Genomic DNA, 25,740 nt, shown 5'->3' with positions numbered 1-25,740 from the left:
GGGGGGCTGGGTTAGCCTGGTGATGGGTATTAAAGAGGGCACGGATTGAATGGAGCACTGGGTGTTATATGCAAACAATGAATCATGGAACACTACATCAAAAACTAATGATGTAATATATGGTGATTAACATAACATAATAAAATAAAATTAAACAAACCAAAAAAAAGCATCTGCCTTTGGCTCAGGTCATGATCACATGGTCCTGGGATCGAGCCTCACATCAGGCTCCATGCTCAGCGGGGAGTCTGCCTCTCCCTCTACTCATGCTCTCCCTCTCTCTCAAATAAATAAATAAATAAATAAAATCTTAAAAAAAATGCAGGGAACTATTTCTTTCTCCTTCTTCTTTGTGAACCAAGTTCAAGTCCACGTTATAACAAAGAAAATAAGACACTTGCCGATCTCCTCCCTATCACCTACTTTTTTTAGGTGCGTAGGGAGGGCTCGAAAAGCTGGTAGCTGGGATGTTGTCTGTAAAGGTTCTCCTGGCAATTGTGTGACCATCTGCGGACAAACGGAAGCCGCCCGCAACCCCCCCCACCCCCGCCTCGAGACTTCTCTAGCATGGGATTCTAGATTCTAGATTCCAGATTCTAGATCCATGGGCATGGATCATGGATAAACAGGCCACACTGTACGGAGGGGCAAAATTACAAACATTTATGAATTATGTACCTTTATTTCTGATGCTAAGTACTAATATATCTAAGTAAAGATTTTTTTTTTCTTCACTAGTGAGTTTGGCTTCCTAGGGTGATGCAAAACACTTTGTGAGTTCCTAACATAGTTGTAAACTTGTAACATTCAAAACCAGTTTTTAAAAATTTTTGTAAGTCTACAATTGAAGACAATAATCTTACTCAAATAGCACAAGAAGAAGCAACTGATGAATTTGCTACATCACCCTTTAGAGTGGGAATCTTAATTTTGAAAAACTGACGTCGTGTTAAAGCCATGAGCCACTGTGCTATACAAAACTCGGAAAAAAGATACTGACATCACATAAAGGCTTCACAAAAGAGACAGCTATCATAATACAAAACCTCCTCCTTTATTTATTTATTTTTTTTAAAGATTTTATTTACTTATTTGACAGAGAGAGACACAGCGAGAGAGGGAACACAAGCAGCGGGAGTGGGAGAGGGAGAAGCAGGCTTCCCACTGAGCAGGGAGCCCGATGTGGGACTCGATCCCAGGACCCCGGGATCATGACCTGAGCCGAAGGCAGACGCTTAACGGCTGAGCCACCCAGGTGCCCCCTCCTCCTTACTTTAGATCTAAACCATTCCCATAGGATTTGAAGACTAACATCCTGCAAAATACCCTCTCTGAATATTTTTCTATGCTCAGAAAATGTGAATTACACACTTGAAAATCTCAGTAAAATGGACTTTTGTGCATAAAACAAAGATTTCTGTAACAATTTATAACTTTTCCACTTGAACATTTTGTTTCAAATTTTCACAGATTCTCTTCCTTTCAAAAGGCCTTGCCGGCGTGAAAGATTCCGGCTGTTTCTCGCTTAAATCATGGGAAAAACATCATACACCCCTTTCTCTCTCTCTCTGTCTCTCTCCCTTTCTGTGAAATAATATAGGAGAATTGCATAAACTTAAATTCTTCCCACAGAAACTCTTCTTTGGGCTGACAGATGTGTTTCAAGCTTAACAGATGAATTTTCTAGTAAGTTTCCAATAGGGACATTTGCAAATTTGGGGTATTAAAGATACTATGAGGTTATATCAGTTATATTCCAAATGTTGACTATTCCAAACACCACTGTCTGAGTATTTCTTACTAATTATCTAAGAGTCTCAGCAACTCTAGTTTGCTCACTATATGATTACTACCAGTCTGTTTCTTTCAAGAGGCCAATTAAAAAATTGCTGGAAAACATATGCCAAATGATCAAATGCCCTAATAATGATTTAAAGCCAAGCTTGCTTTAGTAGTTGTAAAACCATTTATGTAAATGCAAAGTAATGATATCAGTGGACTCGGAACTGTGATTTACAGACTGGTGCCTTAGATTAATCAACTTTCAACACCCGGCTAGAAAATAACATTGTCATCTTTGTAAAGATAGCAATCTACACTAATGTTTATGTTACTAAAAAGGTCTTTCCGAAGAAAACCAGCTCTTTGTCTTCTTTTCCTATGGATCTTCTAAAATTCTGCCTTTAACTTACGACTGCCTAAAAGGTCTCGTTCTGGTCTGACAAAAAGGCCCACAAACCTGGAGTTTTCAGACATCAGAGAGCCAAGCTTCATTTACATTAATTCAGAAATGCTCGTTGAAAAGGCAGAAAAGATTTCAAACAAAGGACAAAAAATCAAGAGGGTATACTTTTTTTTGTCACAGAAATTTCATTTTGTCTTTCCAGACTAGTGAACACATGGTCCCGCAGTTTACAGAAGATAAAATATTAAAAGGTCATTACTTTTTTTTTTTTTTTTTGCTTCTAATTGTACCCCCAGAGACCTGAGAACATGCAGCCTGTGAAAGTTAAAGGGAATTTTCCAGCACATATAAATACTCCAACTCCTCTCCTGAAAGGGAGGGAAAAATCAATTTCCCCTGTGATGGAGGACTGCTCACTCCTTAGTACTGACTGAGTAATGCAATGCTCTGTTTTAGAAAACATTATTATTTCTATTATTAATATATTATTATTATTATTTTAAGAAATGGAATTAGAAGCCTGTAGGTTGCTGAACGGGACACGGTGAAATTTCTTACCCTACTCCTGAACTCTGCTGAGCTAATAGTTGGACCTGCATTTCACTTTGTACAGATGTCATATAAACTGACCCCAAGTACTTGATCACTGTTTCACTTCTTTTCCTGTGGTTGCTGTGTTTATTTTGGAACAGAGAGAGCCTGCAGATGTAGGTTTCCCTTCTCCTGCCCCTTAGGCACAGGACAGGCTCGGCAGAACAGGTAAGCAAAATGTGGCCCACAGACCTTTACGTTAAATGTTAATATCAGTCTTTTCCAGGTGCTGTTTGCTTACTGGTCCTGATAAATCTTATACTGGTAGAATCCTGTTTTAATGATTAGCATCAGTACATCTGGTCCTCTATAACAAAGATACTTCCAGGTCCCAACAGACGGCCCAGTGTAACAGAGCTTTTACTGATCTGGTTTCAATAAATCTTAACAAAAAATTCTACATAACAGATGTTTTTTCACTAGTCCCTGTTAATGTTTGCATGGTTCTTTATATCAAAGGTAGTGTGATTTGGGCATTTAGTTGTGCTGTTCAGCATAAGCTATTTTTTAATCAACGGACTGATTTGACAAAATGTTTAAGATGATTTTTCTTTCCTTTTCTCAGGGCGCCCTTTTGGAAGTATCAAAAGGGCTGACAGAAAGTAAAATGTGAGGTGATTCCCCAAATCAAGATAAGAGACTGGCCACAAGGCTTTTCAGTAAAGGTCCCCTTAGAGAAAAAAAAAAAAATCAAGCAAGAAGTCTTCTGTTAAATTACATCAGAATGTAACTATACAATCTGGACGTCCTGTTCAGTTGATTCAATGAGGTGTTCCGGCACTGACCTTTTTAAGGAAGAGATTATTATTTTCCTATAATAACTCAAGGTTTTTTCTTTAATTTTTTAAATAGGAAATGTCAGTGTTCAGCGCTCAAACCACTGCAGCATTTGTGATGCATAAAGTATGTATAAATCACGGGGAGTGTGTGTTAGCTGACCAATGTCCAGGAGCGATTATCAAATGAGAACTTTCTGTTTTTAAACAGCGTTGATCCTTCTCAACCTACCATCTGCCTACAGAGCCGCCATGCTTAGCAATTCTTAGGCTATTCAATGGTTTTTAAACAGAAATGCCAACTCTAGATTTCCGGATTGTTGACGGACACTCATTTTTGTACACAAACAGACACCAGGAAGGGAAGTACGATTATCATGCTGTGCTAAGGAAAATAATACAAGTGAGAAAATATTATTTTTAGATAAGACCACTTCCTAAACCTTTAATGCTATCTCACAAATCTGTCCACATTATGTTGGAATATGAACATGTATGACACAGATTTCTTCCTACCAGGGACAATGCTTCGTGTCTATCTAGACCCCAGTCATTTTCTTTCAGCAATGCTCAACCCAACATTTCATGGCCAAGTCCAGGAAGACAGGACGGTGAGCATTTCCACTCACTGGAAAGAAAAGGGAGTTATGTAAGAATAAGGCTTCAGGGGTCTGCTGGGCAAAATGAGTCCAAAAGAAGAAACAGACAGCCTGTGAGGATTTTGATTCTGGGCTGTCCGTACACAGTTCTCCTTCTATTAAAGTATGTCAGCACTTTTGACTTCTCCTTTTTGTAAAAATAACCCCTTTCTTCTTATATTTCAAGGAAACTGCTCCCATAATTTGTAAATGTTTAATATTCATTCCCCTTAAATGTAATTCGTATATATTCACCGACACATAAATATATAGAATAATAGCACCCCCAGGTGCAAAACAGCCTTCTAGGAAGTTAGATTCAGGACCCTCTGGTTATGAAAGTGTTACTTTGTCTTTCGTGTGTGACTATTAGTTAAAAAAGGTTCTTTAAGCCTCTAGAGTCTAGAATATCCTAGACTTAAGCCCTGGACCATGCCTAATTTAAAAGCCCTCTGCAGGGGCACCCAAGTGGCTCAGTCAGGTAAGTGTCTGACTCTTGATTTCGGCTCAGGTCATGATCTCAGGGTCCAGGGATCAAGTCCCACGTGGGGTTCCACACTCAGTGGGGTGTCTGCTTGGGATTCTCTCTCTCTCCTCCACCCTCTGCTCACACTCTCTTTCTCTCTCTCTAAAATAAATAAATAAATCTTGGGGTGCCTGGGTGGCTCAGCCGTTAGGCGTCTGCCTTTGGCTCGGGTTGTGATCCCAGGGTCCTGGGATCGAGCCCTGTGTCGGGCTCCCTGCTCTGCGGGAAGCCTGCTTCTCCCCCTCTCTGCTGTTCCCCCTGCTTGTGCTCTTGCTCTCTCTCTGTCAAATAAACAAACTAAAACAAACAAATGAATAAATGAATAAATAAATCTTAAAAAAATTAAAAGCCTTCTGTGGTCTCTGTATTCTAAACCGACATCTCATTTTATTGACACTGTTCAGGAAGACGTATTATATTTATAGGGTATGTATACAAATCGAGGCCTTCCAGTTAAATACAACTAAGGTGGCACAGTCCTGCATTAATTATTAAGAGAGCAAAAGATAACTCTAAAATTCTCAATTATGAGAATGGGACATCTAACATGCCTAATGTTCAGCCACCAAACCAAATATGCTCAACGTCAATGTTCTGGGGCTTTCCCTGGGCATAGGTGGGAAGAGGCCCAAACAAGGAATTTAGAATTACTTTTCTTCTTCCCAAACTCCAGACCCTGGGAGCCTCCAAACACTGGGCCTGGTGCAGACACCGGGTGTTTATCAGGGCACCCCACATAATGGATCACCTCCACCTTCCATGATGGGAGTGCTAGGCTGGCAGATAAACTGACCTTTGCGCTAAGGTGTCTGACCTCTCCCTCCCCTGGAGGCTAGTTCTCTCGCCAGACAGCTGGGGACAAACAAACCCGAGAGGCAGCGCTTTGACAAATGAAGCTAAAGCAGGATGCTTTGTTTCTCTGAGGCCCACAAGCTGGCATTCCACAAGCTCATTAGGGGGCCATGAATTACTGGGAGGCCAGGCCTACACATCCTCCTCCTTGGCAATCCCTGTGGCCACACGTTCCCATGAGCTGGGGGGCCAGACTCCGCTGGTCCCAGTTCACATTCCATCCTGTCAGGGGACTCTCGAAAATAAATAATATTTACAGCAGAGTTCAGAGCTCGTGAATGCCAAGGGGAGAAAAGTACCTTCAGAGAATCCACTGGACCTGTGGTTGTTAAAACGATTTTTCATGAGACCAGAAACCTTTGTAAGTATAATGACCCTGCACTTATCAAACCCCCCAAATTCCAATGCTAAATGAAGGGCATAAAAAAGTAACAACTATAAAAAACAGGATATCTGCAGGATATAGAAAATGTTTCATTCAACAAATGTGGTCAATGGTCATTGGCCACCTACAATGCTTAAGGTCTCCAGCTCAGGCTGTAAAACAGCCTTAGTTTAAAAAAAAAAAAATGACTATCTCTGCTTTATAGCAAGAACTTGGGAAGTCTAAATAAAAGGGGCTTGGAGGTCTCCTTATGCAAATATTCAAACTGAACTGAAGGGACTAATTTTAGAATCCGGGGTAAGCACACTGCAACTCACCAGCTAGATCCAGCCCTCTGCCTGTTTTTATATGTCCCACGAGCTAAGAATGGCTTTTACATTCTTTAAATGGTTAGGGGAAAAAAAAAATCAAAAGAATAGTATTTCATGATACAAGAAAATGTATACAGAATTCAGATTTCCAAGTTTATAAATAAAGTTTTATTGGAACACTGCTACGTTCATTTATTTACCTACTGTCTATGGCTGCTTTTACATTTGCAAAGGGAGAGCTGAGTAATGACAACAGAGATTGTAGGGCCTGCGAAACCCAAGATATTTACGTTACAGATCAAATCCACCAAAGCATGAGAAACACACACAAGTTCCTTCAAGGAGTAGAGGCAGGATTTGTTTTTCTTTTTAATGCCAATTTTGCTACTTTCCTATGGATAAGCCAGAATGCTATGCCCTGACACTCTGTTTTCTTGGACCTTTAGACCCTGATTCTAACACACAGGCTATCCCAGACATCTCTCAGGGAGTTCAGTAACACAGAATGCCAGGAGTCACGTCTGTCTTTGAGCAGACAGTCCTGGTGGTGGGTGGCTACCCCTCCCTACTCTGTACAGGCTCCAGGAATGATCATGAGAAGCTGAGAGGCAATGCAACCACGTGGGGTGGCAGGCGACGCCTCAGGGAATGAACAGCAAGACTGGAGCTGGCACTTCTACAGGGTTAAGCGCTGACATTCTCTCCAATGTACTATCTGGAGAAGGAAGAAAAGTGGAAGCGGAGGGCTGTAATACTTTTACGAAGGAAATCTCCCTATGGGATAGCATGCGTCCTCTGGAGGGTCAGGGCACTAAAAATGAGAGAGGGAGAGAAAGAGATGTCCACATCCCAGGGTTGTCTGAAGCCCTAGTCACACCAGAGCGGTGATTCCCGACTCCATGGACACACCTGGGCAACCTGACCACCCTCTAGACAACGGCCATGGGTGACGCTGGGTGCGACTCTCAGCTTTTAGTCACCTCTAGGCTTTTCATTTAGTACAGAAGATCCTCCTTGCCATTATTACATTTCCTCTGCCTGAGGTAGTTGGATCTCATCATTAATATATAATATGAAAGCACTGTCGTCCTACAAAGGATCCAAAGAATAATTTCTTTTAATAGAGATGTAACAGAGCACATGACCCCCCAAAATAACAAAACCAAAAAAACCCCCCAACCTTTTGTAAACTCACCTAGAAAAATCTCCCTTTGCCTCCTGTAGAAGAAAAAAAGTCAACGTCAGGGAAACGTTCCAGTTCAGTGTGCCAGACTTTCAAACACATTCCCTGGTCACGACAGCTTCTCTACTGAGGAAGCTCAGCTTACTACTTCTGTTGTCCTATCTGCTACAGGAAGCCGACAAGGAAAGGACCGGGCATTTGCCACCTGAATCCAAGACACTAAATTACACTTTAGAAAGTTATATACAAAGAAAGCGATTCATGATGACAAAACGCACGTTTCGCCTTCTTAGACCCTGGTTTACCTTTTTCTAGTTTAAAGATTCGGAATCGGAAGGTGTGTCTGGGTAGAGCCGTCTCTGTCCCGAGTTAATTGTGTTGTCTTGTACTGTGGGCTCCTTCCCGATTATACTACCGAGGAACCATGGAACCTTTAATGAATCTAGCACCATGCCTTGAATATAGTAGTCGTTCAAAATAAAGCTTTGTGGAAGGAATAAATTAATGACCTTCTTTCAATTCATCTTGCCAGTGTGACTAATGTTGTCACTGTTGCTACTTTTCATTAATAACTCTTTTACGCATAAGCTGACGGTCTCTCCTTGCCTTTCCATGGGGTGTGAAGTGACTCTCTTGGCAATTAATTCTGCTATTGACTTGGCTTTCTCCAGAGTGGGGAGGGCACCAAACCTGAAGAAAATGGAGTCACTGAATGATCTCAGTTTCCCCCAGACTCAAATGATATAGAGACAGTTTTCCTTTGCAGACAGACACCGTCGTGAAACTTGGGAATACCAGGATCTCCTATTTACTGCTACGGCGTAGCTCCTTCCCGTTAGTGCTATAAATAAATAAGATGGCGAGTAGGGAGAAGATATGGCAGCTAGCTGTGGATGCTAAATCTTATTCCTGTCTCTTCTGGGTCTGGCTCTGGGATGCACAGATGAGGGCAGAACAACCTACCTGTAAAATATAGGAGGCCAATTCAAATACCACTTCACTGTCGACGTCGATCAGCTCCTGAAAGGAAAAATCAACAAGGAAGGTAAGTTTGGTACTTTTACTGATTTCTTTACAACACCTCCTTTGAAAAAGGCCCGGTGTTCCTTTTCTGAGCGATCCCACAGAATCTCAAACACTCAGAATACCTGTGGTCTGAGTGACTTGGCCCCAAATGCTCCCTGACATCCCATTCACGGCTTTTAGCCAGAAGGGACCCAGTGGTCCTGGGTCTTCTCAGTCACCTCAAAGGCCTTATCTTTTAAATCTTGAGAAATTAGGTGGTGGGCCAGTCCTGAGTGTTTTACAAATTTGTTAATCTGGTTCATCAATGGAGTAAGGTTACTTGATATCCAACTGTGTTTTCTTTGTAAACTCTACCCTAGAACCAGGAGTAAGGCTTTATTGAAGGAAAAAAAAAAGTCCTAACAGGATTGTAACTCTTCAAATTAAAAGGAAATGAAATTAAATATACAGTTTCTCATCACAGTGGCCTCCACTGCTTCAAGCACTCAACAGGCGGGTGTTGCTGTCGGCCGCCACGGGGTCGGAGCAGATGCAGGGCACTTCTGTCGTTGCACAAAGTTCTTTAGACCAGCACTGCCACAGAATCTAAGTTTATTTATTTTTTATCTTTTTAAAGACTTAATTTATTTATTTGTCAGAGAGAGAGAGAGAGCACAAGCAGGGGGAGCGGCAGGCAGAGGGAGAGGGTCCCCGCTGAGCAGGGAGCCTGATGCGGGCCTCCATCCCAGGACCCTGGGATCTGACTGAGCCACTCAGGTGCCCCACAGAGTCTAAGTTTTAAAATGCTTCTTTCCTATTCCTTCTTTCCCTAAATATTTAATCATGGGGCGCCTGGGTGGCTCAGTCGTTAAGCGTCTGCCTTCGCCTCAGGTCATGACCCCGGGGTCCTGGGATCGGGCCCCGCGTCGGGCTCCCTGCTTGGCGGGAAGCCGGCTTCTCCCTCTCCCACTCCCCCTGACTCCCCCTCTCTTGTTGTGAGTCTCTCTGTCAAATAAATAAAATCTTTTTAAAAAAATATTTAATCATGATCTATGGATATGGTCTTAAAAGGACATAAACCTCTCCGTGGTTTTTGAAAAAAAATCTAATACATATACATTTCAATATGTATATAGTTCATATCTGTTTTCTAAACACCTATTTAAGGTGTAATTGAAACACAAAAACCCTGCATGTTTCATATACACAATTTGAGGAGTTAGGCCGTGTGCAAAATCTGTGACACCATCACCACATTGAAGGTAATAAACATCCATCACCTCCAAAAGTGTCTTCGTGCCCCTTTATGTGTGTGTGTGTTTACCACATGGTACAAAACACTTAACACGAGATCTTCCCTCTTCACAGATTTTAAGTGCATGGCACTGTACTGCCGTATATAGTTTAGATCTTAAAAACAGAGGGAACTCTGGGGCTCCTGGGTGGCTCAGTTGATTAAGTGTCTGCCTTGCGCTCGGGTCATGATCCCAGGGTACTGGGATCGAGCCCAGAGTGGGACTCCCTGCTCAGCGGGGAGCTTGCTTCTCCCTCCCCCTTTCCTTCTGCTGCTCCCCCTTCTTGTGCTCTCTCTCTCTGTCAAATAAATAAAATCTTAAAAAAAACAAACAGAGGGAACTCTGGAGTCCATCAGCACAGAAAAATAATAAACAAATGAACTAATGTTGTACTTCTGTTTTGAAACTTCAGTAGAAATGTCCATTTTTTCTTTTTCTCTCTCTCATATCACTAGATGCTACAGCAGATGACGGGACCACAGCACGTAGAGCTAAGCCAGGCTTCGACGACACCAGCCAGCCCAGCCCTCTGCTTTTATTGAGATCAGAAATCCAGAAATGTCAAAGGACTCTCCCAAAGCTATAAGGCCTTAAGAGGAGGCTGGAAACAATCCTGCAACCTCTTGTCTAGCAGGTGACCTCCCGGAGTGCATGCATTCGCCTAAGTCAGTAAGGATTCAGGGGTTATCACCTGACACTTGTTAGAATGGCTAGTATCAAAAAGACAAGAAATTGCATGTGTTGGCGAGCACGTGGAGAAAAAGGAACCCTTGTGCACTCTTGGTGGGGGTGTAAAGTGGGGCAGCCTCTACAGAAAACAGAATGGATGTTCCTCAAAAAATTAAAAATAGAAATAGCCTATGACCCAGCAAGTCCACTTCTGGGTACTTGTCCAAAGGAAATGAAAACAACAACTCGAAAAAAAATCTTCACCCCCCTCCCGGTTCACTGCAGCATTATTTAAACATGGAAATAACCTAAGTGTCCATCAACTGATGAATGGATAAAGAAAATGTGGGAAAGACACACTATGGGATATTAACTCAGTCATAAAAAAGGATGAAATCTTGCCATTGGAACACCATGGATGGATCTTGAAGGCATTATGCTAAGTGAAATAAGCCAGACAGAGAAAGACAAGTATTATATGATATCACTTATATGTGGAATCCAAAAGAAAGAAAGAAAATTCAAATTCATAGATACAGAGAACAGGTTGGTGGTTGCCAGAGGCTGGGGGGTGGCAGTGGGGGAAGTGGTAAAGGGGGCCAAAGGGTTAAAAACTTTCCAGTTTATAAAATAAGTAAGTCCCGAGGATGTAATATACAGCACAGTAACTATAGTTGTTATTATACTGTATATTTGAAGGCTGCAAAGAGAGGTAGATCTTGAAAGTTCTCATTGCAAGAAAAAAAATGTGTATGTGGGGTGCTGGATACTAACCAGACCTACTACGGGAGTCATTTCACAAGGTACACAAATATTGGATCATTATGTTGTACACCTGAAACCACTATAATGTTATATGTCAATTATATTTCTAGTAAAAAAAATAAGGACTTGGTCTCAGCCAACATGTTCTCAGAACTGTATCATCAAAGTTAGCTAAAAGTAGAGTTACTTTTCCCTCGCATTATAAACCAAACTCATGGCTTTTCTGATTAATTTCTTTTTGTGGTCCACAACTGGATCATGGAATTCAAAACAACACACTCAAGCAAGCCTGTATCTTTTGAGGGAGGGATCTCATTTGGGCTCTTTCAGGCTCAGTAATTACAAAGATGGATAATCGTATTTGCTACCGAACCACCTTAGAAGTGTGGGCTAAGAGAACCAAGGAGAGCGCAGATGGAAGAATCGGGCACAATAATTCTTTATGCGTAACCAGCGGAGAGCTTTACGGCCACCATAATTGATATAGACTGTTAGGGTTGGGAGACAGAGGAATGCGTGCAATTGCCCTTCGGGGATTACCAGATCCCATCAGAATGTAAATCATTTAACAGTGTACAAGTGACTTAACAGGAACACTGTCCAGGGTTTCCACAATGGCCCATTTCTACTCACACGCCGTTCCTTTCCATTCCCACCAAGGACATGCTGAGCGCTCACGTGCGCGGCCCCGTACCGGGATGTGTGCTCTCCTGTCAAACATTTACACCCATAGTGCAGCTAATGGTCGATGGTGGGCTAATCGTTAACCTTCGAGGAGAGGCTTGTAAGTAGCATGCAACTCAAAACCAGCCATCAGGAACAACCCTTTTAAGTGTGAACATAGCTTTTAGTTCATTATTTGACTCATCTGCTAAATGAAAAAGTACCAGGGAGGGGCGGCAGATTAGCAAAGGCAGAGGAAGGTCTTTGAAAATTTCATTTTATTTCATGCAGCCTGTTATACAGTTCCAGAAGAGTCTGTCAGAAATGAACCTGGTGGTGAACGTGAACTGGAATGTGCCATTATTCCGAGTCAAAGCTACCAAAAATGCATGATTCAAGGCCTGCCCCGATTTACCCAAGTTCTTCCTCACCACACCCGTCCTCAGGGTAACTGGGCACCTTCACCCTTCAACTGGGGTGAGTTTTCACCTTCTCTGACCTTGACCGTCTCCCAGGGAAGATATTAAAAAAACAGGGCGAGTCAAAATGTGTCCAGGAAGAGGGAAAAGGAATTAAAGGCTGAAGTGGCTCAGATAGCGTGCACGCTTGCACAACCTGATGGAAAAGAGCTGCTTCATTACTTCTTCCCATCCCTAGTTAATACTGACTGAGCTCAAGAATCGTCTTGTTGTCTGTCCTCAGAGGAGTCAGCCCAGACATCTAAATGGTGTGTGGAAGAACCAATGCAGGAATGTGGGAGGACACATTCCGAACTGTGAAGAACATTCGTTCCTACCGTGCAGCCTCTACCCCCTTCCCCAACGTCTCCTGCTCACAATGTGCTCCCCCCTCCTTTGACACCTGGCCCTCCCGGGGGGATTTAATCTTTAAAATCCACTGCGATGCAACAGCGTTTGAGACTTTCTGCCCACACCACACGTTTCCTCTTGTGCCTCAAAACCTACAAGCTGGGGGCGCCTGGGTGGCTCAGATGGTTAAGCGTCTGCCTTTGGCTCACGTCATGATCCCAGGACCAAAGCCCTGCATCGGCCTCCTCGCTGGGCAGGGAGCCTGCTTCTCCCTCTGCCTATGCTTGCTCTCTCTCTCTGACAAATAAATAAAATCTTAAGATAAAAAATAAAACCCTACAAGTTGAGTTTCCCGAGTGGAGGGATGGATAGATGTTTCCATCTATCCCTCCCCTCCAGTCACACACGATGTTGCCACCTAACCATCCAAAAGACAACTCTGCCTTATTTTTACATGACTTCTCTGGTAATACCCAGAGGTGGTATCTTTCACGAGTCTCTGCCCCAGCAGAGACAATAAGCCGCACGAGACGACAAAGAGGGCATGCCAAGTTGGCGCTGGGTTTGCCCTAGCTGAGGACAGCATGGGACAGGGGAGTGGGAAAAGACCCGTCAAGGAAGAGCTGTAGGTGCTGCCCAGCTGGCCTGACCCAGAGGCCGGGGTACAACCCTCCTCTGTGCCCCTGAGGCTTTCAGAGCCACTGGAGAGGCATATCTTCGGGGCGTTTGCTGAGCTCCAATCTTACCTAGGGATCCAGGGTGGTCTGATGGGCACGTAAGAACTTTACCTTAGATGCACGGGCACAAGGAAGGTGCTGGTAGAAGGGAATGTGATGCTTTCCGGTTATTACGGCCACTCGGGGTGTACTCTGGGCATCCAGAGTTTTACTTACTACTGAGTAACGTGTTTGGCTTTCTTTGATCTTTTGAAAAATGCCACGGAAAGACAAAACGTGGCTATCTGCAGGTGTGCGCTTGGACGCTCAGAGTGGGGTTGGGGAGGATGGCCCCACTTCCTCCCACTCAGCATTGCTTGATCCCAGATGATTCACTAGCTGAGGGAAGAGGCCTGAGGTCATTTATCAGCAGTGTAACCGTGAACAGTATTCTCAGAAAGATTTCCATCTGTGGGGCTCCAAAAGTTCCAAATAAATGGCCCCAGGAGACCTGCGAGCGGCAGGTGTTATGGACTTTCTCCAAAAGTACTGAGCGCTGGAGGTCCCCTTCACGATCCCCTCACTCTGAGGGGCTTGGTGGTGGTCTTCACACAGCTCAGGGATCTTAATGAAGAGCATTCCTCCGTTGTCGGATTTGAACGACAGAAATTCCAATTTTCCACATAAGATGTATAAGATAATTGTAACAGAAAACGTGATTAACCACCATAGGATAGGTTGACAAGATTTCAGTGAGGATGATCTATACCAAGTCCATCCAGAACAATTTGCAGAGCCAGCCCAAGGGTTTTCTCAGTCAACCCTCGCCAACCGCTACCACCCCTCTTCTTACCACAAAATGCCTAAAGATTACAGGTTCTTGCCATCCTCCTTAAGATCATTTCTACCCTCGCTGGAAAGTTCCAGGTTCTAGTTCCCATCCCCCAACAGCTCTGGGACATTGAATGCATCACCGGATCTCCTCGAGTTTCATTTTCCTCATCAGGAGAAGGGGGATAAATGATTTCTTTTCCAATTATTTTACTGAGTTTGGTGAGGACACGGAGGGGTGATCTGGAAACCCCAAGACACACTACAAATATCCTGGTTGTAGTATTTATTTAGGCACACGGGGGTTTGTAATCTGACCTCCCCAGTGTTGCCTCTGTTCTTGAGCACTGTTGAGCATTTACAGGAATCGTTGGGAAGACATATTTTTTTTAAACAGGAGGACAGCGTTGTGTCTACGAGTGTGAGTGTATCATCCAAGTGGCCCTGATGCCCAGAGTTGGCCTCCCTGCGCCCGTATAGGTACCCCAGGTCATTGCACAACCCATAATGGCAGCATGAAGATGCCTCGAGCAAACCAGGGTTGCAGTGCGGGACAGGACCGACATGGTCTTGCACAACCGTCTTCCTTAGCCCTTTGCCAGTTTTTCATCAGTCAAGTTACCTCATGTTTGGCTGATGAGCCACTGGGGTACAGGCCACTCAGGCTGGGCCACCACGCTCTCACTTTGTGGCACAGCGGTTCCTCCTGCTGTCTCCTGTTTACAGCCCGTGCCGTGACCCCGGGGAGTCTCTCTGGTAGAGGTCACAGGCACCACCAAGATGATGAGCCCAAGTGAATTTATTTCTAGAATTGAAAACAAAAGTCCCTCTCTGTCCCCCCCCCCCCCCGCCCCGTGTCACATGAGCACACACGCTAACCCTGTTAACAATCAAACTACGCTATAAGGACTAGGAATCTGAGGGTCTGAGATGAAGATTTATGTTGGGTCCTTTGTCCTGCGGGGCCTGATTTGCGGGCTTTGTCTCTCTCTTTAGATGAGATGATACAATTTGCTCATTAGCAAAGCTCTCTGAAGATCTTGGATAAAGACCACTTACTGCAACTTCAACAAGAGCGATGGTGTTTAGCCCTACATGGCAAATGTGGCCCAAGGATGCTTATTTAAAATTTCAGCAACATGGGAAGCTCCCAGACCAATGTGGACATCTCAGAAAAGAAGGTGGGGCAAGACCCCCAGCCCACATAAAGCAGGAATTTTAAGCTTCCTCTTTTCTGACATGATCTGCTCTCAGTGGGTACACGCAGGCACCAGACTTGCTAATTTCATAGGAAATACACAAATCCTTGCTCCCTGGGACTGGAAAGCAATCTATTAACAACAATTTCCTAAGCATTGTCTATATGCCTAGTTCAGTGATAGGTCATGGAAGGTGATCATAAAAATTCACTCCGAAGAACACTCATGCCAACCTTCCCTCCAACCCAAAGAGGGACACTACAGTCCACCTTTCGACGGTGATCATGTGTTCTGTTTCTTTGGATATCATTGTTGGACAGGATAAGCGTTGAGATCAAGCATTTAAGTGTGACATATATATATTTAAGAGTGGATGGTCAATCCCTTATCATCTTTGGAATTCCTTCTTCTTAAAAATTTTTAAATTTAAAATTTTAAATTGTTAAATTTTAACATTTTATGACCTAGCACTTGTGGTGTGCAAGACTTCTGAAAATCACTGTGGTGACTAATTTTTGACAGCAATTTCCCTTTATCAGTGGAGAAAGGGCAGGATTCAGTCCAGTAGCCCAAAGGTGGGGCAAGAGCTGAGATCAGAATCCACATCCACCCAATTACTCCCATCGGGTGGGACAAGCCCACTGCCTCCTGTGGGGCTGGCCTATGGGCTTCTTCAGTTTGGCATGGGAATCCACTTCTAGACAGAAGCCTTGGCAAGAGTGCTCTGCTTTCTTGTGTGATTTTCCAGGGAACACACAACATCAAGGGTAGACTTCCCATGGGAGTTTCCCACGGAACAAGACGTACATTTCTAAATGAGTTCTATCCATCCCCTGGTCATTAATGTTCTTTCCTCGGTGAGTTAAAACACATCAGAGGGGCGCCTGGGTGGCTCAGTTGGTTAAGCATCTGCCTTCGGCTCAGGTCATGATCTCAGGGTTCCTGGATTGAGCCCCGCATCAGGCTCCCTGCTCAAGGAGGAGTCTGTTTCTCCCTCTCCCTCTGCCCCTCCCCCTGGCTCATGCTCTCTCCCTCTCTTTCGCTCTCTCTGTCAAATAAATAAATAAAATCTTAAAAAAAAAGAAAAACCACATCAGAAATGCTGTTGAGCATGCAGCTGTGTGAGGTGTCAGGGACCCCCATTCTGTACCTCATCCTGTTCCACTTAAAGTTCACGCTTAGAACCCTGTTCTCTCGTGACCATATTCTAATCCTCAGCAACTTGGGTTTGATCATGACTATATTTTCCTGCTCTTTTTGCACAAAACACGGGAGTGTAAAGTATAAAGCAAGGGGACGTGAGGGAGAAACCCACTGGGTCATGGGTTCTGCCTCCTGGTGAAGAAAGAGTGGAAGCCAGGAAGGTGGTGCTCCTCGTCTGGGGAAAATGACAAACAGAACAAAACACAATGAGACATCCTTCCTCACTTTTCTACTGTTGAAAGGGCCAGAGGTTTGGTCTCTGGAGAAGATGAACAGGAAGCTGGAATGAGGCCCCCATCAGAAGCACCAGGATTAGAAAGGGAGTCTATACCCCAAGTGGAGGGGTTCCCTCCCCGAGCCTGGAAGGGGAGGCCGGGCCCAGACGGGAAGGGGGAAGATTCTCCTCTGGAGAGACCACGGCAAAGGGCACCCAAACACTGCCATCTGGGCTTCCTACTGAAAGAACCAGCTTGCCAGTGGGTCGGCCCCCAGGGGTACCCACCAGGAGGCCTCTCCCCCTTCCACATGGAAGGATAGACCAGGATCAGCAGATGACTGAGGCAAGTCTCCTGTAGGAAAGGCAGAGGCTAAACTAGGAAATACACAGGCGGGGGCGGGGGCGGGGAAGAACTGAAAGGAAACAGAAAGGACACAGAACGTGCATAATTAATACTGAAACAATAAGAGAAGGTTAAATTTAAAGGCAGTAACAGGATAAGAGACAATACAATGTACACATGTAATGCAAAGGTTAAAAAGCCAACAGAGATTAAACATCATATTGATGAAATCTTCCAGGAAGTAGAATAAAGAGACGGAGATGGAAAATAGGAGATACAAGGTATCAAAGCAAGAGGCTGTGCCCAGCATCTCATTAACAGGAGTTCCACAGGGAGAGCACGGAGAAAACAGAGGAGACCTCATCAAACTAATAGTACAGAAAAATCTCCCAGAGCTGAAGAAGAACACCAATATCCAGCCTAAAGTTCCCATTAAATACACAGCCTAGCGGATTTACAAAGACCCATTTCAAGGCATACCGCCCTAAAATCTCAGATGAAGAGGAATGAAGAGGAAATCCTAAAAGATACCATGGGTAGTGGCAGGAGAGGGGGAGAGGGTCCACATACAATGTACAGCACAGCAAACTCCTCCGGAGCAAACTCTGAAGCAACACCTTGGATATTCTGAGAGATGTCTTCATTCCGTATTTCCATGTCTACTCAAACTATCGATCAGATACAAAGGTAGCAGAAAGACTTTTTCAGATATGCAAGGACCCAAACTGTACTTCTCATATGCACTTTCCCAGGGATTTATTGGAGGATGCTCTCCAGTGAAACGATGGCATAAAACAAAACACAGGGAGACTCGGGATCCAGGAGAGAGGACACACTCCAGAGCTGGTGAGGGACTGATGGGATGGGGGAGGGGGTCCGGTGCTGAGGGCTGCGGACGAGGCCAGGTCCAGACTGGAGTGAGAGATGGAGGGTGGCTACAGGGAGGTCCCAGAACAAACTACAAAGGAGGCAAAAATAAAAACCAAACCGAAGAGAGGAACGGATGAATTACCCGATGCATTTGGAAATTAATGTGGGCATTCATTTGGAAGTCTGTAGGAGGTCTTGGGAAAAAAATGATGGGCCCGTAGAAACTAAACAAGTAACAGCAAGGCAATTATTACCTTTAGGTAAAACGAGGGGTTGTCTAAAATGGGAATCACAACCAGAGGATGCTGCTTGGATTAGTCATACTAATGTAATGCTGTCAGCTGCGGCTTTTACCCAGAATTGGGCTTACCACCATTTTGGGAAAATGGGAAACGGGAAAGTGTGGGTGGTTGTATTGGAGACTTTAATCTTCACCCATCTCAGTTGGAATTCAATAAATCTAAAATGGATATAACCAAGGAATAATTCCTTGTGCCAACTTATTTGGACATAGAGAGGCAAAACCCAGAAGAAAACAGCTAAAATTGTTGAGGGTGGTGGGACTTGGTGGTAGGCTTTTTTTCATAATAAGCCTCTTAGAACCATCTGACTTTATTTTATTTTTTTAATTTTATTTATTTATTTGAGAGAGAGAGAATGAGAGAGAGAGAGAGAGAGAGGGAGAGCCCATGAGGGGGGGAGGGTCAGAGGGACAAGCAGACTCCCCGCCGAGCAGGGAGCCCGATGCGGGACTCGATCCCGGGACTCCAGGATCATGACCAGAGCCGAAGGCAGTCACTTAACCAACCGAGCCACCCAGGCGCCCTGAACCATCTGACTTTAAACTGCATCACATATTACTTTGATAAAAGTATTAATTTGGGGCGCCTGGGCTCAGTCGGGTTAAGCGACCAACTTGGTTTCGGCTCAGGTCATGATCTCAGGGTCGTGAGATCAAGCCCCACATTGGGCTCCGTGCTAAGCATGGAGCCTGCTTGGGATTCTCTTTCTCCCTCTGCCCCTCACCTCACCCACTCCCCCGCTCATGCACTCGTGCACTCTTTCTTTCTTAAAAAAAAAAAGTATCAATGCTTTAAAAAGTGAATGAAGCAGTGCTTGGAGGAAGCAGGAACAAAGAGCTCATTTATCCGAACAATTCAGATTCTGGTACACTGCAGGGATCGGGATCGTTCCCAGGGAAACAGGGAGGGAGCTGATATATGAATCCTGCGCTGGGTAAGCGGAAGCCCCCGTCTACTAGCATCATGTCCAGGCTGTGTGTCTGGCGCTGCCCTCTGGGCTCCTCCAGGCCCCTGAAGTGCTGGGGGGTGGTGTGGGTGGCACACAGAAACCCTCAGCCGAGACGAACAACTTGGGTCTGGATCCAAGTGAGCAGTATGTCCACAGCAGGAGCCCATAATGTCCCTGGCACAGGGTTAACCAACGACACTCATGCTTCATCTTGCTTCATCTTCCTAAGAAGGATGTGGGTCGGATCCTTTAAAGACGTATTCATATATTTAGAGAGAGAGAGAGAGAGAGAGAGAGAGCACGCGTGCCAGTGAGTTGGGGGTGGGGGGCATAACGGGAGCATCTCAAGCTGACTGAGCACAGAGCTGGACGCAGGGCTCGATCTCACAACCCTGAGATCATGACCTGAGCCGAAACCAAGAGTCGGATGCTTAACTGAGTGTGCCCCCAAGCGCCCTGGGTCGGGTCCTTTAATGTCCTTGTTCAACCAAAGAGGAAAATTAAGCTTGGAGACATCAAAGAAGGCATCCACGTTGATTGCATTGACTATGAAGCACAGCTAGGACAGGAACCCAGGTGTGCGGGGCTCCAAACAGAGCCCCGCTGCCTGTTCAACCACTTCCGGTCCTTGGTCCTTGAGGAAGTCCCTTAACCTCTCTGACCCCAGTTTCTTTCTCGGTAAAGCTAATGATTCTGGCTCTACTTCCCTGTTGGGCTCAAATAAGATAATATATGTGACAATTCTAAAGGAGCTTCAAGTGCCAATGTATGCAAATGCAAATATTATTTTTGATGACAGGAGGGAGACAGGCAAGTCTTGTGACCCTACTTGGTCTCCTACAGAAACTTCAGGGAAGCCAGCTTTAGTGCGGATCCTGAGAAGAGCCAGACAGCAGCTGGGTCAGTAGGCAGGATGATGTGGCAGGCCACCTCTCCCTGGAGGACCCGTAATATTAAATTCTGAGGATTTCTTCTCCTTCTTCATTTTCCATGAATCCCGGAGTCTTCTGCGAGCATGGTGTTCAGAAACACCGCAGCCTTCAGCTCCGGGTAAGCATTTGTGACTGGACTGAATTGAACAACTCTGAGTGAAAAACTGTTTCTTTCCTTTTCCCCAGGCGTCTGGACAAGCATGATTTGGGGCCACCTTTTACTTGGTTGAGCTGATTTCATCAGTTCGGTAACTGGAATTTCCAGACATTTACTGCCCCAGTATGCCCCCTGGTGGACAGTCTCGCATTTTATTCCCGAACTTTCTCAATGTCTCTTCACATTCTTAAACAAAAGCCCTCAGGGACTCTTGCAATGTGCAAGCTGGTCTTATTTCCACGCTAGAATGAGAAAACACGTTTAGAGAGAGGAAGGAATTTGCAAGTTCCTGGAACTGCATTTAGTGTCTTTTTCCCCCATTCAGCAAAAACCCAAAATACTGCAGTCTGCGCGGTCTGGGTTTGAGCCCAGTTTAAGTCCTGGCTCAGCAACTGTCACCAAGTGAGGTCCTTTCACAGAATTAAATTTGATCCCTACCAGGCCTTCTATTATTATGGACATTTGCATTTGGAGGGACTATTCTGTGCAATGAATGTGCTGAAGAACTTGCAGAAGAAAAACTGACGGCTGATGTACCAATCCAACTCATGCGTGTGTTTTAATGTTTGGTGGGTTTGTGGTAATCCCCTAAAATAGGGTTTAAACTTGAAAATATAGGTGGTGGGATCTCTTCAGACTTCTTCCTCAGCCACTGACCACTTTACCATGAGTGTGCTTAGCTTTGAAGTCCTCTGTGGCTGTGGGGGGCCATTCTCCATTCTGGGGGAAAGCCTGCCCTCTGGGGCTCAGAGCAGCCCTGTGGCTGAGCTCCGTAACCTGGAGTCGGGTTGCCAGCTTCAGCCCCCACTGACACTGCCATTCAGTAGATCTGTGACTTATCTTCCTCCCAGGGGAAACAGGGATAAAAAGTAATATTCACCTCTTAAGTGTGGGGAAGATTCAGCCACACAACTTACAGAAAGCACTCAGCACCTAGCATGCCACAGGTGATAGGCTGTCCTTCTCTGTGGCTGTTAATGAGCTGACCTGAGGTGGTGCCTTGAAGCTTGCAGTCATGACACACAAGGGAAGCAGTGTGGGTGTTTCCTTCAAATACCTTCTCTCATGCTATTGCTTTTGTTCCACATATGAGTGAAACCATATGCTAACTGTCTGTCTCTGCTTGACTTATTTCACTTAGCATAATCCCCTCCAGTACTATCCAGGTTGATGCAAATGCTGGGTATTCATTCTTTTGGATGGCTGAGCAATATTCCATTGTGTATATGAACCACATCTTCTTTATCCATTCATCTGTTGAAGGGCATCTCGGCTCCTTCCACAGTTTGGCTATTGTGGACATTGCTGCTATAAACATTGGGGTGCATGTGCCCCTTCTTTTCACTACATCTGTGTCTTTGGGGTAAATACCTAGGAGTGAAATTGCTGGGTGTTATATGCAACTAATGAAACACTGAACACTACATCAAAGACTAATGATGTACTATACAGTGGCTAACTGAACATAATAAAACAAACAAACAAACAAATACCTTCTCCCAGTAGAGGATCTCAGCCCCGGTGGTGTCTGCAAGCCCCTCTCCCCAGGCAGGGGTGTGTGCTGGAAACGTATGTGGGCGTTTTGGGTTGGCCAATGAAAGGAAACACTGCAAGCAGATGGGGGAACTGGATGCAGTGCAAGGGACTGTCCCACTCAATTGAGAATTGTCCCTGAACAGACATGTCTCTAAAGAAGATGTACAAATAGCCAATGAGCATATGAAAAGATGCTCAGCAACACTAATCATTAGGGAAATGCAAATCAAAATCACAATGAGATACTGCCCAACACCCATCAGGATGGCTATTATTAAAAAAAACAAACAACAACCCACAAAATAACAACTGTTGGAGAGGATGTTGAGAAATTGGAACTTTTACTCACTGTTGGTGGGAATATTGTGTGGTACAGTCCCTGTGGAAAACAATATGGCAGCTCCCCAAAGATTTAAATATACAATTACCATATTTTTGGGTATACACCCCAAAAAAACTGAAAGCAGGGTGTTGAAGAGATATTTACAGATCCATGTTCATAGGGGCATTATTCACAATAGCCAAGAGGTGCAAGAAACCCAAGTTTTCACTGATAGATGAATGGATGAAAAAATGTGGTCTCTATATACAATGGAATATTATTCAGTCTTAGAAAGGAAGGGAATTCTGACACACACTACAATGTGGATGAACCCTGAGGTCATAATGCTAAGTGAACTATGCCAGTCAGAAAAGGATGAACACTATAGGATCCACTGATATAAAGTCCCTAGGGTAGTCTAATTCATAGAGACAGAAAGTAGGATGGTGGTGGCCAGGGGCTGGGGGTGGGTAGAATGGGGAGTTAGTGTTTAGTGGGTACAGAGTTTCAGTTTTGCAAGAGGAAAAGAGTTCTGGAGATGGATGGAGACATGAACGCTGTGAATGCACTTAAAATCACTGAACTGGTTACTTACAAGTAATTATAATGATAAATTTTATGTGTATTTTAGTATAATTAAAAAATTTTGCCCACCTAAAGTGCCAGTAGCATCCCTTTGAGAGATATTGCCAGAATATCTAAAAATAGTCAGATAATGCATGCATTTGGTTATAAGAAGTCCACTTACCCTTTGCATACAACACCCAGAGCTCATTGTATCAGGTGCCCTCCTTAATGCCCATCACAGTTACCCCATCCCCCACCCCCCTCCCCTCCAGCAACCCTCAGTTTGTTCCCTAGAGTTAAGAGTCTCTTATGGTTTGTCTCCATCTCTGTTTTCACTAAATTCTACCCCTGAAACTAATAATACACTATATGTTAACTAAATTGAATTTAAATAAAAAATTAAAATAAATTAAAAAGAAAGAACTATACAAACTATAGAACCTAACTAAGGGACATAAAAACAATTTACTAAATGGAGAAACATTTCATACTTATGAATGGGAAGAGTTACTGTTTTAAAGTTATATATTCTCCCTCCCCGTCCAAACTTCTCTCCATCATTTGATACAATTCCAATGAAGTTTTTTTGTGTGTGTTTGTTTGGCCACATATGACAATGTATTTCTAACATTTACCAGGAAGAATAAACCAAAAAGACTTCTGCAAAAAAAAAAAAAAAAAGTCCACTCATCCTTAGGAGAACTATCTGCATGGACTAGTGCATCTGCCCTCCCTGTCCATGTTTCCTCTTTGTCTCAGCTGCCAGGGGAAGGGGACCCCTAAAATCAGGTAAAGGCGCACTTCCAAGGAGCCAAAAAACTTAGTGATGGGATTAGGAGGAATTCTGTAGTTAAATGAATAGTATTATTTTAGGACATTCTCATTTATTTATAGCAATCCACTTATAAATTATGTCTACTAATCAATAAAATCACATTGGGGCAACAACTTGGGATTTCTGGCTTCAAATGATACTTTTGGCTTTCAGTGGAAAGCTGAACGGGAGGAGAGTTCTTACCTTGTAGATACAGGACTTAGCATTCAGAAAGAAGAGCTCGATGGTAGCATTGTCCTTCAGGTATGAGATGCTTTCTATATAGAACCTGAAAGAGAAAAACTGCTAATGAGCCACAGAAGCAGCAACCGATCAAGCTGAAAATCAGCTGTTTTCTGAGCTACAGGATTTGACATGAGGACCAGAACTCCCCATCCTAAATGAAAAAGAAAAAGATGTGGTCAGTTGTTTTCATATGGTTCTTTTTTGAAAGAAAGCAGAGTTTTTCAAGCCCCTTTCTAGCACATGAGGACTGCCATGCTTGACAACCTTGACCAGAGCCAGGGAGCTGGGACTCCCACCAGAGCGGGGGTTAAACTCAACCATCTCCTTTCTTTCTCTCGAGCTGCTTTCCAATTTTTAAATTATACATGTATATATATATTTTAAAGATTTTATTTATTTATTTGACAGAGATAAAGAGAGAGAGCACAAGTAGGCAGAGAGGCAGGCAGAGGGAGAGGGAGAAGCAGGCTTCCTGCCGAGCAGGGAGCCCGATGTGGGACTCGATCCCAGGACCCTGGGGTCATGACCTGAGCCGAAGGCAGTCGCTTAACCAACTGAGCCACCCAGGTCCCCCAATTTTTAAATAATATTATTGGACTTTCATACATTGTTTTGGTCCTAATCACTGTTGAGTTGGATTTCCTGAAGATAATTTCTTCTGCTCAATTGAAAAAGGAGGCCCTATTTCTCTTTCAAATGGTTACGACGTTATCTTCCCAAAGGCGGTGAGGTGCGATTTGATTTCTGCGAATCCAGAGAGCTGTGGTAAGTGCTCTTAATGCTGTGGTATTAATGCATATTAAGCCAAATGAGAATTGGATTTTTATCCAGATGGAGCTTATAGATTTCTTTCATGATGAAACATGCTGAAATTATTTACGTTTACGTTTAATGCACCTTTTTATGCATTGACTTTGGCGTTTATTAAATCACGTAATCAGATTAGGCACTTGTACTTGTCTAGGGACCAGTCGCGTGCAGGGAGGGGGTGATGGAAGGCAGAGCCTTGCCAGGGAACAGGCCCCGAGTGGGGCCACTGGATACCTGCCTCCTGGAAACTGGGGCTACCCCGAGGTGGCGGTGGCAGTAGCAGGTGTAATGGGAAGGTAAGGGCTAGGTCCTTCTAGAACAGCGTTACAGTATGATGGAAAGAATCCTGGGGAGGAAGTCAAGAGACCAGTGATCTGGTCCCAGCTCTGTATGATTTAGGGCAAATCACTTCATCTCTCTGGGCTTCTGTTTTCCAGACTGTAAAAGAAGACTGAGGGACCCGGTCAGTGGTTCTCCACCTAAGAAGTCTACGCTGTCAAATACTGGAAACTCATTTGGATGAAGACAACAATAACAGCAACAAAAACAACAAACCAACATTGCATGAGGCTAACAAAACACACCCCTAGGCAAGGACAAGCCCACAGCCCACCCATTTGTAACCTCTTGTCCGCAGATGGATTGTGTTTTCTGTCATTTTTCCGGTGTGGGTGTGCAGAGGCTGCTGTGATTAATATCATACAGACTCGTTTCAACTTGTGAGTGAATCCAGAGTAACTTCAGATACTAGCAGATATTTTCAATAAACAGGTATTAATACAATTTCCCCTAGGTGAGAGTCTACAAAATATTTGGAAATTAAGAGTATGGAGCTCATTCTTACAAAGTTTGGGAATGAGTAGGATCCTTGGGGGACCTCTGCCACCCAGTCTCTCCCTGCAAGAAAAAAAAAAGAAGCACCTGCCTCTTGCTTTTTGGAGGAGGTATTTTAGGTCATGGAGGCTCCATAAAGGGTCTACAGTGGTCCCAAAGGAACGCCCGGGTGGCTCAGTTGGTGAGCAACTGCTTTCGGCTCAGGTCATGATCCTGGAGTCCCAGGATCCAGTCCTGTATGCATCAGCGGGGTTCTGCTTCTCCCTTTGACCCTCCCCCCTCTCATGCTCTCTCTCTCT

At 44.2% G+C, this 25,740-nt stretch overlaps 1 protein-coding gene across 7 annotated transcripts in view; it reads right to left on the bottom strand.

Annotated features, from left to right (window-relative positions):
- Positions 1 to 25,740, bottom strand: part of FRMD4A (FERM domain containing 4A) — a 595,336-nt gene that overhangs the window by 100,135 nt on the left and 469,461 nt on the right. For all 7 annotated transcript variants that reach the window (XM_073879886.1, XM_073879884.1, XM_073879883.1 and 4 more), the window contains 3 exons: positions 23,756 to 23,840; positions 8,411 to 8,467; positions 7,460 to 7,482 (listed from right to left, as the gene is read on the bottom strand). In XM_073879886.1, the coding sequence (XP_073735987.1) occupies positions 7,460 to 7,482; positions 8,411 to 8,467; positions 23,756 to 23,840 (165 nt within the window). The remainder of the gene's footprint in view (positions 1 to 7,459; positions 7,483 to 8,410; positions 8,468 to 23,755; positions 23,841 to 25,740) is intronic.

Source organism: Callorhinus ursinus, unplaced genomic scaffold, assembly GCF_003265705.2.
Source record: "Callorhinus ursinus isolate GAN/ISIS: 27379988/994484 unplaced genomic scaffold, GSC_fseal_2.0 scaffold36, whole genome shotgun sequence".
Taxonomy (NCBI): Eukaryota; Metazoa; Chordata; class Mammalia; order Carnivora; family Otariidae; genus Callorhinus; species Callorhinus ursinus.
The sequence above is the reverse complement of the archived record's forward strand: the minus strand, read 5'-3'. Positions and strand labels throughout refer to the sequence as shown.